The sequence below is a fragment of the Vollenhovia emeryi genome, unplaced genomic scaffold (assembly GCF_000949405.1).
Source record: "Vollenhovia emeryi isolate VEMERY1.0 unplaced genomic scaffold, V.emery_V1.0 DF939447.1, whole genome shotgun sequence".
NCBI classification, from domain to species: Eukaryota; Metazoa; Arthropoda; class Insecta; order Hymenoptera; family Formicidae; genus Vollenhovia; species Vollenhovia emeryi.
Genome location: NW_011966919.1, coordinates 25,251 through 39,536, shown reverse-complemented (window position 1 = coordinate 39,536; position 14,286 = coordinate 25,251). Strand labels below are relative to the sequence as shown.

Genomic DNA, 14,286 nt, shown 5'->3' with positions numbered 1-14,286 from the left:
GACGTGGCCATGTTGGACCGTGACGTCAGCGGCGAGTTAAGTCGCGCAGACTTTTTTCCCTCACGTTGTATGTATGCACGTCACAATAAATTAGTCCCCCGTTCGCGCGGCATAATGTCACTCGCGTTCGATAGTCGTGCTGGGGTGTCCCCCTGCCAGGGGCTCGATCGTGAATCTTTTCCTCTAGCGCGAACTCGTGAAACGTGAAAGATTTCATTGACGAATATTAAGTTCTTCAATGAAATTTTTCACTTTTCGCGAGTTCACGCTGGAGAAAAAGATTTGCGATTGAGCCCCTAGTGGCGCGAGGAATAGGAAGTGGTTGACAATTGAAACGGTAAATAGAACGAGTGGAATGAACAACTAGTAGCACAGTGTATTGGCCGATATTGTCCAACGTAAAGCCAATATTGGCCATGGAGTAAATGTAAATATTGCACGATAATATTTATATAATATTAGATTTATATTGGAAGTGTATTGGTCAGTATTTAACAATGTAATAAGAATATTGATACAATATTAGACCAACATTGCTAAATAAACATATTAGCTAAATGAGAGAAGGCGTCCTTTGGACCAATATTGGGAATACTAGATTTATACATTATTTCCAGGGTTGGAAAAGTTACTTTATAAAAGTATTATATCTAGTTACAGTTACTTAAAAAGTAACGAATCGTTACTTTGCAGTTACTTTCTTGCAATGAAAATAATAATATCAAATCTGCATTTGAATTGTAAAGCGTTGATAAAGGCGTTTGTGTGTAAATGCAAGGCCTCATGCAATCTGTGGAGGTTTAAAAAATATATAAAGTAACTATATATGATTAATTTAGTTACTTAATTATCGAAAACATGTAACTGAGTTAAGTTACTTGTAACGAAGTTACAGTTACAGGTACTTTTTTTGGTAACTCTAACTTAACTTAGTTACTTTCTCTCCATATGTAACTGTAACTTAACTCATAATCAGTTACATTTTGTCGATAACTAGTAACAATTTAATAGTTACTTTATATATATTTTATACCTCCACAGATTGCATCAGGCCTTGCACTTACGCATAAACGCGTTTATTAACGCTTTACAATTCAAATGCAGATTTAATGTTTTTCTTTTCATTGCAAGAAAGTAACGGCAAAGTAACGATTCGTTACTTTTTGAGTAACTGTAAATGTAACGCGTTACTTTTCAAAATTGGTAACTTGTAACTGTAACTAGTTACATTTTTAGCGAAGAAACTGTAACTGTAACTAGATACTTTTGTAACTAGTAGCTAATTTAATAGTTACATTAATAGTTACTTTATATATTTTTTCAACCTCCACAGATCGCATTAAGCCTTGCATTTGCGCATAAACGCCTTTAGGCCCGGTCTACAATGAGTCGTTAGTCGTTAGTCAGAAGTCGCAACTATATGTTGATCCTTTTCCTTTCTGGGTAGAAGAAAAGGACCGACATATAGTTCCGACTTCTGACTAACGACTAACAACTCACTGTAGACCGGGCCTTATCGCCCGCTTTACAAATCAAATGCAGATTCGATATTTTTATTTTTATCGCAAGGGAGTGACTGCAAAGTAACGATTCGTTACTTTTCGAGTAACTGTAACTGTAACGCTGTTACTTTTCAGAATTGGGTAACTTGTAACTGTAACTAGTTACATTGTTAGCGAAAAAACTATAACTAGTTACTTTTTATAAAGTAACTTTTCCAACCATGTTCTCAACCCTCATTATTTCCCAATATTGCGCCAATAGCTGCGCTCGGCATTACGCATCATTCACCTCTCTCGCTCGCACGAACGCAAGGAAGCCCTCCGACGCCTCAGATTTGCAATGCCGAACGCAGCTATTATATCGTGCTACTAGGAAAATGTTTCGTTTTTACGCGATTAAAATTAATGATATATATCCTCTTAACAAGCTCAAATGCAAATGTGTAACATCGCATTGAAGAATAATGATTTCTCTATTTGTATACTTTCTCCGGTAACTTTTGTGTTATCGAGTCGCTTTGTGCATATTGTAAAGTTTTTATTTCTTCGGACAATCACTCGTTCAATTCTCTCAATTTGCAGTAAAAAAATGAGACTTGGTTTGTATTTCACATACATACTCGTTCTTCCTTTTCGCTTGTGCATCAACAGATATCAACACATAACGCAAGACGTAAAGTCAGAAGGAAACGTGGAATCGTATCCGCGTGATTGATCTTGCAATCTTCATTTTTTACTTTTCCCGAAAAGCCTCGCGTGACAATTCTTGTGCTGCATTTTCACCATCTCGTTCACCAGTTCGGAGTCGCTCGATAGATCAGTAAAATAACTCCGACGTTGGTAATTTATTCATTCGTTCTGTCAAATCGATAAACTTTTTTTTTTCGTGTACCGTAACGGTTGGCGCGGCGCGCAATAACTTTTGCGTATCTTTTTCTCGTAAGTTTACCCTCTTGTGGGAACGTCTTTCAACCGTTAGGCTATCAGCGAGATATTTCAAAAAATTCATTGAAAGTCATGCTTAATCTTGATTAAACACCGAGTCCAACTCTTCACGTATCACCAACTCTCTCTCTCTCTCTATCTATCTCTCAAAAAAAGGAGCGAAGAAGAAATTTGTAGGCGCCCCGGCGAGGCGCCCGTAACGCGACGTCCCTGAGACGGCGAGAGTAGCCGCGATTGGCGCGGGCGATCGGGCGCCACGTGGTAGGGGGTGCACACGTCGCCCGCGGATCGCACGCTCGCGATAGTTTTCCGAACGCGGCGCGGACGGCTCTCTCGGGCTTCCGCTGACTTGTCGCGCGCGTGTGCGTGTGCGTGCTGCTGCCTGCCGTCGCGTCTCTCTCTCGCCTCGCCGCGCGCCACCGCTGGCGTGTGTGACATTGGCGACGGGGGCGGAGCGTGCCGCGGCCACCCGGTCCTGGCCAACCCGCGGCTCTCGGCCGCCGACATTCCGTCGACTCGCTCGCGGTGCGCATCTACGGAGGCCCGATCGCTCTCGGCGTGTCGTCTCTTCTCGTCGCGCGACGATCGACTGAGCGCTCGTGTGCGCGCGTGTGTGTGTGTGTGTGTGTGTGTGTTGCGTGTGTGTGTTGCGTGCGTTCTGCCCGCACTCTAGCGCGGTCCTCCTTGTGCGCCGTGGCGCGGACGCGGTGGCCACGAACGCTCTCGCTTCTCGCTCGGCTACGCGCCGAGCTCTCAGTGCTGTCCCCGCGCGCGTGCATGTGCGCGCGCGACGTCTGTGTGCAGAGCGACAGAACGAAGGGAACTTGTCTCGTCTCGCCTGATCTCGTCTCGTCGCGCGTCGCCTCGCGCTTTGCCAGGCCGTGAGGGAGCCGAGCTAGAGGATCTCGAGACGTCGTCATCGTCGTCGTCGTCGTCGCGATGCCCTGGGCGTGTTTCTCCCGCATTCAGGTAAAAAGGCACCGCGAACACCTCCTTCGCAGCACTGTTTTCGGACGGAGCTGCTCGACGAGAGAGAGAGAGAGAGAGAGAGAGAGAGAGGGAGAGCGAGCGAGAGATCGCAGGCATCGCAGCGCGAGGAGCGCGTGGGGTGGCCGAGGTGTGGGCGGGGAGGGGGAGGGAAGAGCCAAGAGTTACGGACAAGGGCGAAGTAGAGAGGGCGGTGGGGTGGGGGGAGGGCCTCTCTTTTTCGGAGGATTTCAACCTGAGGTCACGCGCATCGTCGAAGCGAGTGAGCGAGCTAGAGAGAGAGAGAGAGAGAGAGGTGAGCGCGCGCGGCTTCGAGCGGGACGAGGAAGAGCGGAAACCCGTCCTCCATTACTCGATCGCGAGAGAGAGCAAATGGTGGGCTCCCGCGAGTCTCTTTGTTGCGTTACGAGCACGAGGACGAACCCCTCGCTCGCGCGCAGCCTCTCGTCACCGCCGTCGCTGTCTCCGACCCGCGTCTTTGTCGCGACTGAGTAATCCGTCAGGCTCGTCGCCGCTCGGAGAAGGGGAAGGGGTTCCCCTCCCCCCCTCCCCTCCCCGCGATGTCAACGGCACAACTTCGCGTCAGCCAGTGATATCGGACGTACGGACGGACGGACGGACAGACGGACCGACCGGACCAGACCAAACCAGACCAGTCAGTCGGGCCAGCTTAGCCAATCAGTTAGCGAAGGGGCAGCAGGAGCGAGCCATCGAGCGAGCGAGCCAGCGGAGCAGTAGCAGTAGCAGTCGTAGCGTTTGTTATGATTCTCGGTTCGTTACTATCTTCCTCGCTGCCGCGTGGGGGGAAGCGTTAATTGCGTATCGCGCCCCGCGGCCGTTTTTATTTAGTCACGCTCTTGTTATTCGAGCGCATATGGCTCGCGCCGAGGTACCGATTCTCTTTATCTCTCTCTCCCTCCCCCCCTCTCTCTTTCTCTCTCTCTGCCCTCTTATTTCCCTCTTTTTCCTGGAAATCGCACCGTCGATATCGCCGCCCGCTCACTGCGTGGCGTTGCAGCGGACGCCAGAGGCGAGAAATCGGCGGGGGAGGAGTCGCTCTTAATGGGCCACGGGGCATTTAAATCCCTTTGTGCGCTCGTTTATGCCCAGCGACACCCGATCGTGAACGGCCAGCCTCGCGTCGATCCGTCCGTCCGTCCGTCCGTCCGTCCGTCCGCCCGCCCGTCCGTCCGTCCGCCCGCCCGTCCGTCCACCTGCCTGCCTGCCTGCCTGCCTGCTTGCCCGTGTTGCGCGCGACACTCCGCTGGATTTCGGGCGCGAGCGATGTAATCGAGAGTGAATGCTCGCGAACGCAACAGCGTTTGCCCGTTGATGTTTTCCTCGGGCCGCGGGACGGGCGGCGACGCGCCGATTCGCGTGTCCGAGCCTCTTCCCCCCGGCAGCAGCGCCCCAGCACTCCACCATTGTGTGTCGCTTTCGTTCTTACGCGTGTCGTGCCCGCGCCGTATAAACGCGAGAGTGTTGACGCGAGTGAGCGAGTAACGACCCGGGCGCTCGCCCGAGAAATTGGACGTTCGATCGTCGACGTTCCATTTCGTCCGCGCGAATTATTTCATCGCTCGCGCGTGCAAGCGTCGGATCTGTCGAGACTCCCGAGAGATTCTCTCGCCCAAGGTTGTCCCATCCTCTTGGACTTTGTATCTCTCTCTCTCTTTTTTTTTCTTTACGTTCTCGCAAGTAAAACCGTCGTTATCCCCGAGCGCCGAGATTGCAGTCGCGCGTAAATACAGACGGCGCTTGGTTATGGCCGGGTGACTAAACGGCACGTATGTTCTCTCTTGCAGACAGAATAGTGGCATGAGTCGATTAATCTATGGCAGATCAACAAGATCAGTCGTCATCAGGGGGGTCTGTAGAGAAGGCCAGTGCTTCAGCAGACACCTCTAAACTCAGGGGGAAGGGCTCCAGCGGCGGCACGGGCGGCTACAGAAAGCGACAGAGTACTGGTGCGATCCCGGACAGCGTGGAAGAGAAGAGGCGCAGGCAGACCGCCGGTGATCCACAGACGTCCCAGGTCGACGGCGGCGCGGCGCATTCGGCCGATTCTACCAAAGGGGAGGGCAGAATCCGGGGCGAGCGTAGAAGTCATGGAGCTGGCTTAGAATCTTACCCAGGTGACTGGCGCTTCTGCGTGACGTTGTACTATATCATCGCGCGATCTTTACCGAGCAGTAAAACTTGAGACTTAAGGGGAAATGACCGATCGAGAACGCAAGCAGCCATTTTGAGACTTGAGCAGTGCTGAAAATTTCGATTGGTTGAAATTCTTAAGTCTAAAGCCTTGAGTTCACGATCCAAGAACTGTGTCCAAGTTCTAGTTTCGAGAAATCTGTAGCCAATCAACGTGCAGCTATTCCATAAAAGCTGCGAGTTGATTGGCCACACGTTTCTCGAAACTAGAACTTGGACCACGTTCTAGCATCGTCGACATTGGCCTTGAGTTCCTTTTCGGGCCTTGAAGCCTTGTGTCCACAATGCTAGAACCTGGACGCAAGGCTTAACGCCCGTTTTCGCCAACGTCGTCTAAGCTTGATTTTAAGGCCTGCGTCCACGGTGCGAGAACGGGGTCCGAGTTGTAATTCTGAGAAACGTGTCGCCGATCAGCTTGCAGCTTTTTTGGAATAACTGCAAGTTGATTGGCTACACATTTCTTTAAACTGAAACTTGGACACAGTTCTTGGATCGTGGTCACGAGGCTTAACGCCCGTTTTCGCCAACGTCGTTTAACTTTGATCTTAAGGTCCAAGTTCTAGTCATCGTGGACACAAGCCTTCAGTTCAATTTATTCTTTGTCTCCTTAGAAAAAGGGATTTATTTAATAAAAACAATTTAATTAGATTGATTTAATGATTGGTGAAAATGGAGATAAATGGACCTGCCTACTCGAGCCCTTTGCGTTGCACTTTGATCTCTCTTTGCAAAGTTTTGCTCTCCCACTCATCAGTAAACTGACACTTGATTGAATTGCGCAACGTTATTAAGAGAAACCTGTGTTTCCACGATAGAAACCGACTGGAGGTCGCATCATAAGATTCATCAAGCCAGCTATAGCAGCAGTAGCGGCGCGAGGGTGCGCAGCGCAGCGAGGACGAGCTTGCCAGAGTTGAATCCAACACCTGCCGATTGCGTGGCATCGCGGACCCGTTCCCGTACGCCACAGAATCCACAGGCTTTGACACAGACAAGCGGCAGCTACGATCTGTCGCTGCCCGGCGGATACGGCGGCCGGAAGACGAGCAGCTATAGCGGTTTGCTGGCTTCATCGAGTGCGACGTCGATCACTAGTCATCCATCCACGTCCCGAGGAAGAGGAGGTCAGTGCACATCTTTCTAGCCGTTGTTGCCGATGTTGCAGGACGTGATGTGTGATTTGCGTCAGGATACAATTTTGTTTCAAGATTGCTCACGTTAACTGGGGCTCGTGTCCACGATGCTAGATACTTGGTCCAAGCTCTAGTTCCGAGAAACGAGCCAATCAACCTGCAGCATCTATGGGATAGCTGCAAGTTAAGTGGCTACGCATTTCTCGAAACTAGAACTTGGGCCAAGTCCTAGCATCGTGGACACAGTGGCCTTAAACACCTGCGATGATTCTTTCCACCGATTACGAGATCTCTAAATCGGAAACGAGCACGAAGATTTATCCTTACACTTGTTTTCTCTCTTTCAAGTTGTCGGACATTAGCGATAAAGTTACGATCTTACAGATAGCTTCGTGAATTTACATTAACACAGTGAATATTTTTCATCTTGCATTAAGAGATTTGGACACGCGGGAAGGGAGCGGAATTAATAAATTGTACCAGTAATTTGTGACAAAATTTTGACTAACGGGAGAGGCTCTTCCAAAATTTTTAGTCACTACCCACACAGCACAGAAAGATCGCAGGAAGATTGCAGAAATGTTACATTGCAAGATTGCAATATTGCGCGACATTGCTGCAACGTTGAAATGTCCGCCCTCAGAGAGATTGCAGTGCAATATTTCTGGAATAATTTGTTGTTGTTGTACATAAGCAGAGAATTTACTAATTACATATACATCCGGGCCTTTTTCAATACACAGCAAGCTGTTGCGAAGCAACCTAAGGAGATTATGTCGCTTCGCAATAGATGGAGATTGCGAGCAACACCGCACTGATCAAGTACTTAATAATTCGCGCATTATTGGTGTCAACGAAAATAACATTATAAAATTCTCGTAATTAGAAAAATGTTTTAAATAGAAAATATAGTATTTTTATTATTTTTCCAACATTGCTGCAACATTGCTATCGAAAGTTTGCAATTTTATATCCCCGCAATGTCTCTGCAAGATTGCACTGCAATCTGCAAGATTGCAACGTTTCTGCAATGTAACTGCAACCATCTGTGCTGTATCCCACACAGCACAGAAAGATTGCAGGAAGATTGCAGAAATGTTACATTGCAAGATTGCAATGTTGCGCAACATTGCTGCAACGTTGAAATGTCCGCGCTCAGAGAGATTGCAGTGCAACATTATAGCAATGTTGCAATGCAATATTTTTGGAATAATTTGTTGTTGTACATAAGCAGAGAATTTACTAATTACATATACATCCGGGCCTTTTTTAATACACAGCCAAGCTATTACGAAGCAACCTAAGGAGATTATGTCGCTTTGCAATAGATGGAGATTGCGAGCAACACCGCACTGATCAAGTACTTAATAATTCGCGCATTATTGGTATCAACGAAAATAACATTATAAAATTCTCGTAATTAGAAAAACTTTTTAAATAGAAAATAGGTGTAGTATTTTTATTATTTTTCAAACATTGCTGCAACATCGCTATCGAAAGTTTGCAATTTTATATCCCTGCAATGTCTCTGCAAGATTGCAACGTTTCTGCAATGTAACTGCAACCATCTGTGCTGTATGGGTACAGTAGTTGCACCAAGTTGCGCTTTTAGTTGAAAAGAACGCGTGTAATTTCTGTAGCTCCGATTATTTTCTAGCGAAAGGGAGAACAAAAATTTGATTCTCCAGCGTGATTTCCTTAACAATGCATATGGAGAGAAGAAGAAAGAGCAAATTGTATAGCTGGGTGCCACGTTAGCTTACATAAATCCAGAACAAAAAGCTCTTTATGACACGCGTATCTCTCAGTATATTTACACATGTACACACCCGTTATGTCTCTACTTGTGTAACATTTGTGCTAATCTGCTGGCAGACTTGGAAATACTTTTTCGGTTTTGCTAAAACACGCGGTACGGAAGTGCACACGATGCAGAGCCTGCGCGTTTCATTACGAGTATCTCTATCTAGTGTCACGAGTACAATGGCGAAGTGCCGTTTGTTAATACGTGTGTAAATGAAAGGGAGTGTGATTCGGTCGCGAGGAGAGTGTGAAAATGTATCGAGATAGGAATATAATAAAATTTAGAAAACGCAAGTGTATTATCAAGATAAGAGTCATAGATCAGACTGTATCATTAGGCCAGAGGATGAGCGAATGTCTGGAAGGATTTGTGTCTGCTGTCAAAGCACTTTTTCCAATATCAACACAAACCTACCATCAAGAAGGTAAGCTCAAGGAGTACACACTCTTCGTACCACATTTTCTTCCCCTTATTTTCTCTTGCAAACTTGCGCGTAGCTTGAACGAACATCCGTGCCATTCAACTCCATTCCGAACTTATTCTCTATACATCCATGTGCAAGTATCACCATTTGCTACACTTGATATCAGGTGAACCTCTGCGTCAAGTTCATTCATGCATGGTATTAATTATGTAAATATATCTAGGGGGAGATACTCTCCGACTTTCTTTTAACGACACTCGAGCTCCGTTGAATCTGACAAACGAACGTGATATTTCGAAACGCATCGTTAATATTAACACTTTACGTCATGACATTAAATTTAAATTTTTTTGTGGCATAATAAGATACGTTGGTAATCTGTATTGGTATAATTCAGGGTTGGAAAGTAACTCGTTACTTGTAACGAAGTTACAGTTACAGTTCCTCTTTTTTTGGTAGCTCTAACTTAATTTCGTTACTTTCTCTCCACCTGTAACTGTAGCTTAACTCATTGTCAGTTACATTTTTTCGATAACTAGTAACTAATTTGATAGTTACATTAAGAGTTACTTTATATGTATTTTAAACCTCCACAGATCGCATTAGGCCTTGCATCTGCATATAAACGCTTTTATCAACACTTAATAATTCAAACACAGATATGATATTTTTATTTTCATTGCAAGAAAGTAACTGCAAAGTAACGATTCGTTACTTTTTGAGTGACTATAACTGTAACGCGTTACTTTTTAGAATTGGTAACTTGCAACTGTAACTAATTGCATTTTTAGCGAAAAAACTGTAACTGTAACTGGATACTTTTATAAAGTAACTTTCCCAACCCTGGTGTAATTGGATTGGACAAAAAAAGCAGAATTTTTTTATTATAATACAAAGAAGAACAGTTTATATCTTATATTTAGAACAATATCGTGCTGAAAGTTTATGAACTGTTTGCAAACATTTTCGTAAAGTTATCTAGCATACATCATGCTATTACATGTACACAGAACGATCTTTATAATTTAATTATTATGTAAGTGATTAATAAATAATTCATTATAAAAAGATTGTCATATTAAAATATTGTAAAAGTTACGTTGGCATCGAAACTACAGGTATTACATTGAAGTTTTTAGTTTACTTGTTACGCTTTTAATTCAAAGTGCTTTTTTTTTATACAATTGAAATCATGCACGTAATATTATTTAACTTCAATAATGTGTTGTAATTTTATTATACGATATAAGTTGACGAAAGCGAATATTTTTATTAGCGTTAGGGTATTTAAGAGATAGAGTTTCAGTTGATTTCTTCATAACTTCAATTTGATTCTACGACAGTTTTCTCAAGGTTAACAAAAGAATTGTGAAACAAATATTCGGAATAACGTCTTACGCCATTTAAGAATAATATAAATGATCGTAATGAATGTCCCAAAATTTTAAGTCCTTGTTGAAATTGTCCCCCCCCCCCCCTATAAACTTCTTATCGCGAGCCACTTATTTTTTAGATACTGCATTAAAATTGGTAATCCTGTGGAGAAATAATTTTTTTGTTGAATTCTTTACATTATTATAAAGCTAAACCGATCTCTCTCTCTCTCTCTCTCTCTCACAACTTGATAAAAATGATTAAGTATAGTTAATAGATAAGCATACAAATGTAATCATTAGAGTATATTATTTTTGGAAGTACCGTTATTTTGAAACTTGCATACCTTATAGCATCTCTCTAAGAAATCTTACAAGTTGATATTCCTTTAATTAGAAATATTTATAGTAATGCACTCTTTTAAGAGGAAACTTTTACCTTGTACGAGAAACGGAAAAACTTTTCTTGCGTAGCAATACTTATCAGATATCATTTGTAATCATTAATCTTCTCTTTTGTACCTGCTAAGAAACTGGCCGTTAGCGTTTGGCGTTAATGTGAAGCGTATAATGATTGTTTACCTCGTTATATTTTGTATGACAAGAATTATTTATTAACACAGTACACGGAGAGAATTTTCTCTTATAAAATTTACCCTGAAAATCGTGTAATCGTGGGACAACATGGCATTTTGAAGGACCTTATGAGAGTTTTGTGAAATTTTACCATACATTTACCATACACTCGTAAAAGTCTCCGAAGTGCCGCGTTGTCCCACGATTACAGGATTTTCAGGATAAATTTTAAGAGAAAATTCTCTCCGCGTATATGCCGAGCTTCATTGTGCTTACAAATTTTTCAATAGATTGGTCACATCTCTTTTCATAAAGTCCTTAAATTAGTATACAAAAGATTCCAGACGTCGCATGTTGCAGCAGTTAACAGTAAAAATATCAAATACCAAAATCCTTTTATTTAATAATTAAATCTTCACAATTTTCGCAATTATTCGAGAAAAAGTCCCTATTTTAAATACGTCTAACAGTTTTGATGGTTTTCATCTTGCAAACTTGACCGTACACCGAGTAATTTCAGCCAAATGGAGCTCGTCAAATCTCCGATCTGCTGTCTCCAAAATTGAAAGGATAGATTCGGTACATTTTCTTCGTACCTGCTCCAACAGCCATAATGCGAGTCTTGAGATTTGTGGGAATATACGAGGGTGAGTCAAAAATTATCCGCACTTTTCGTTCTACAATTTATTTACACAAAAATAGGGGTTCAATATGCACGTCATTTTTCAACATAGTCTCCTTCCTTGGCAATGTACTTGGTCCAGCAGTGCACAAGCTTGCGTATACCTTCCGAGAAGAAGGTTTTCGGTTGGTCGCAAAGCCACTTTTGCACCGCTTCCTGCACGTCTACATCTGTAGAAATTTGACGACCTCGCAAAGCATCCTTGAGCGGCCGAAACAGATGAAAGTCGGAGGGAGCAAGATCTGGGCTTGCAGGAAGCGGTGCAAAAGTGGCTTTCTTCTTGGAAGAAATACACCTTCTTCTTTGGAAGCAATACGCTTGTGGACCGCTGGACCAAGTGCATTGCCAAGGGAGGAGACTATGTTGAACAATGACGTACATATTGAACCTCTATCTTTGTGTAAATAAATTGTAGAACGAAAAGTGCGGATAATTTTTGACTCACCCTCGTAATTGACCCATCATGTCCTCTTAGGGAAGAAACGCACAGATTGTTATCGGGAAATTCAATTAATCATCGAACCTACTATTGCATAGTATTTTTTCTACCTGATGGCAGAAATAAAGATCTTTTTCGCTCAGATAGAATGAAACGAGTTTTCTCCTAACGCTCGGTATAACGTTGACCGTAAGTTGAAAACTGCCAGAACGAGATTTACTTAAAATAGGTGTATTATCTTTGCGAATAACGTATTCATATTTTATACGCTGCAGCTATCGATGCTGCGGCATTTGGAAGATACATCTCGTCCCAGTATCGCGATTTTTAATCCGCTTTAGAGGAAAATGTGCGACATTGAATGCTAAAATCGCACGGCGCTAACTAGGAAAATGTTTGCGAGTTAATGTTATAGAGGAAAGTTCCCTATCACGAGATAAGCTCCTAATTATGAGATAGCAGGGGTTTTGCTAAATTAATGGGCGTCATCTATTGGATTGATCGTTAATTTTTCTATTGCCCTTGGAGTGAAATCTGCTTAGTGGAAAATTCATTGGTAGATCGTGTAAACGTTGTGAATAAAGATTTGTGATTAAATTTTGATGTTAAAAGTCTGCTATCTCATATTATAACCCTATCTCATAATAGGGGAGACACATAGGGTGGACCATTTTAATCCATCCAGTCGAATATCTCGAAAACCAAGCACGGGAGAGAAAAATGTTTCAGGCAAAAGTTGTATGGTTTCGAGGGGGACATAAGATGGTACCATTGGTTTGACCTTGAAGAATTATTTGAAGGTCACACCAATTTTTTTAAATGGCATCCCCTATTTTTTATGACATATTCTTGTAGCTGACCTCGAGAGCTTTCCAAAACGCTATAATATAAAGTATTTTTTTTATTAAGAACTTTTTGAGTTATTAAGGTTTAAAAGTTCCAATATTTTGACATAAATTACAAAATATCTTGTAAAATATTCATTTTTTTATCATCTTACCTTAATACCTATTAAGAATATTCTTAAAGTCGCCAGCAGTAATTATAAATTAATAACATCGGTGATTTTTGTCGACCGTGTCTGGCAATTAAAATTCTTATTGCGAAAAATATTACCCCAGCCAGGATTCGAACCTGGGACCTCCCTACAATCCGTGACGGGCGTCTTAGCCAGCTCGACCACCGGGGCTGTGATAATACTATTCGCAATAACGTGTATATAACTTTAAGATGTTGTTTACGCGTCTATTTCGACTTTTTCAGAAATCTGTGCGTCGATACGGATACCTTAATACTTTTTTTAACAGAATAATGAGACAAATCAACCGGTGTAAAGAAAACACACAATTTTGTAACAAGTAATAAAAAAATTTTTTTTTAACAATTGTGTTTTCTTTACACCGGTTGATTTGTCTCATTATTCTGTTCAAAAAAGTATTAAGGTAAGATGATAAAAAATGAATATTTTACAAGATATTTTGTAATTTATGTCAAAATATTGGAACTTTCAAACCTTAATAACTCAAAAAGTTCTTAATAAAAAAATACTTTATTAAGGCGTTTTGGAAAGCTCTCGAGGTCAGCTACAAGAATATGTAATAAAAAATAGGGGACGCCATTAACAAAAATTGGTGTGACCTTTATGTGACCTTCAAATAATTCTTCAAGGTCAAAACAATGGTACCATCTTATGGCCCCCTCGAAACCAAACAACTTTTGTATAAAACGTTTTTTATTATTTCGCTTACCGGTCGAGTTATTCTCCATTAAAGGTTAAAATGGTCCACCCTGTATACAGGGTGTACTAAAACCACTGGAGGTCCTCTTAATGACAGATTCCTTAGAACATTTTCAGACGAAAATCCTAATACAAAAGTGTCGAGGCTATAATAGTTTTTAAATTAGAAGCGATTTTTTTCCACAAATGATAGGACTGAAATTTCGCGTGCTCAGGCACGGCGAAATGACAAGTGATATTGTAAATTTATACAATAAACATAACATCATAAAAAGAGCGATATTCATAGGAGCACTTATATCACTTGTCATTTCGCCGTGCTTGAGCGCGCGAAATTTCAGCCCTATCGTTTGTGGAAAATAATCGGTTCTAATTTAAAAACTATTATAGTCTCGACACTTTTGTATTAGGATTTTCGTCTGGAAATGTTCTAAGGAATCTGTCATTAAGAGGACCTCCGGTGGTTTTAGTA

General features: G+C 42.6%; 1 protein-coding gene across 5 annotated transcripts in view; it reads left to right on the top strand.

Annotated features, from left to right (window-relative positions):
• Positions 1-2,920: 2,920 nt before the first annotated feature.
• The window catches only part of LOC105557598 (E3 ubiquitin-protein ligase TRIP12), a 27,156-nt gene continuing 15,790 nt past the window's right edge, over positions 2,921-14,286 (top strand). For 2 of the 5 annotated variants that reach the window (XM_012004878.1, XM_012004874.1), the window contains exons 1-4: positions 2,921-3,416; positions 5,240-5,569; positions 6,461-6,769; positions 8,920-9,006. In XM_012004878.1, the coding sequence (XP_011860268.1) occupies positions 5,269-5,569; positions 6,461-6,769; positions 8,920-9,006 (697 nt within the window). In that variant the 5' untranslated portion in view covers positions 2,921-3,416; positions 5,240-5,268. Of the gene's footprint in view, positions 3,417-4,183; positions 4,206-4,865; positions 5,070-5,239; positions 5,570-6,460; positions 6,770-8,919; positions 9,007-14,286 lie in introns of those variants that run through there. The other 3 variants (XM_012004875.1, XM_012004877.1, XM_012004879.1) reach the window with 3 other exon arrangements.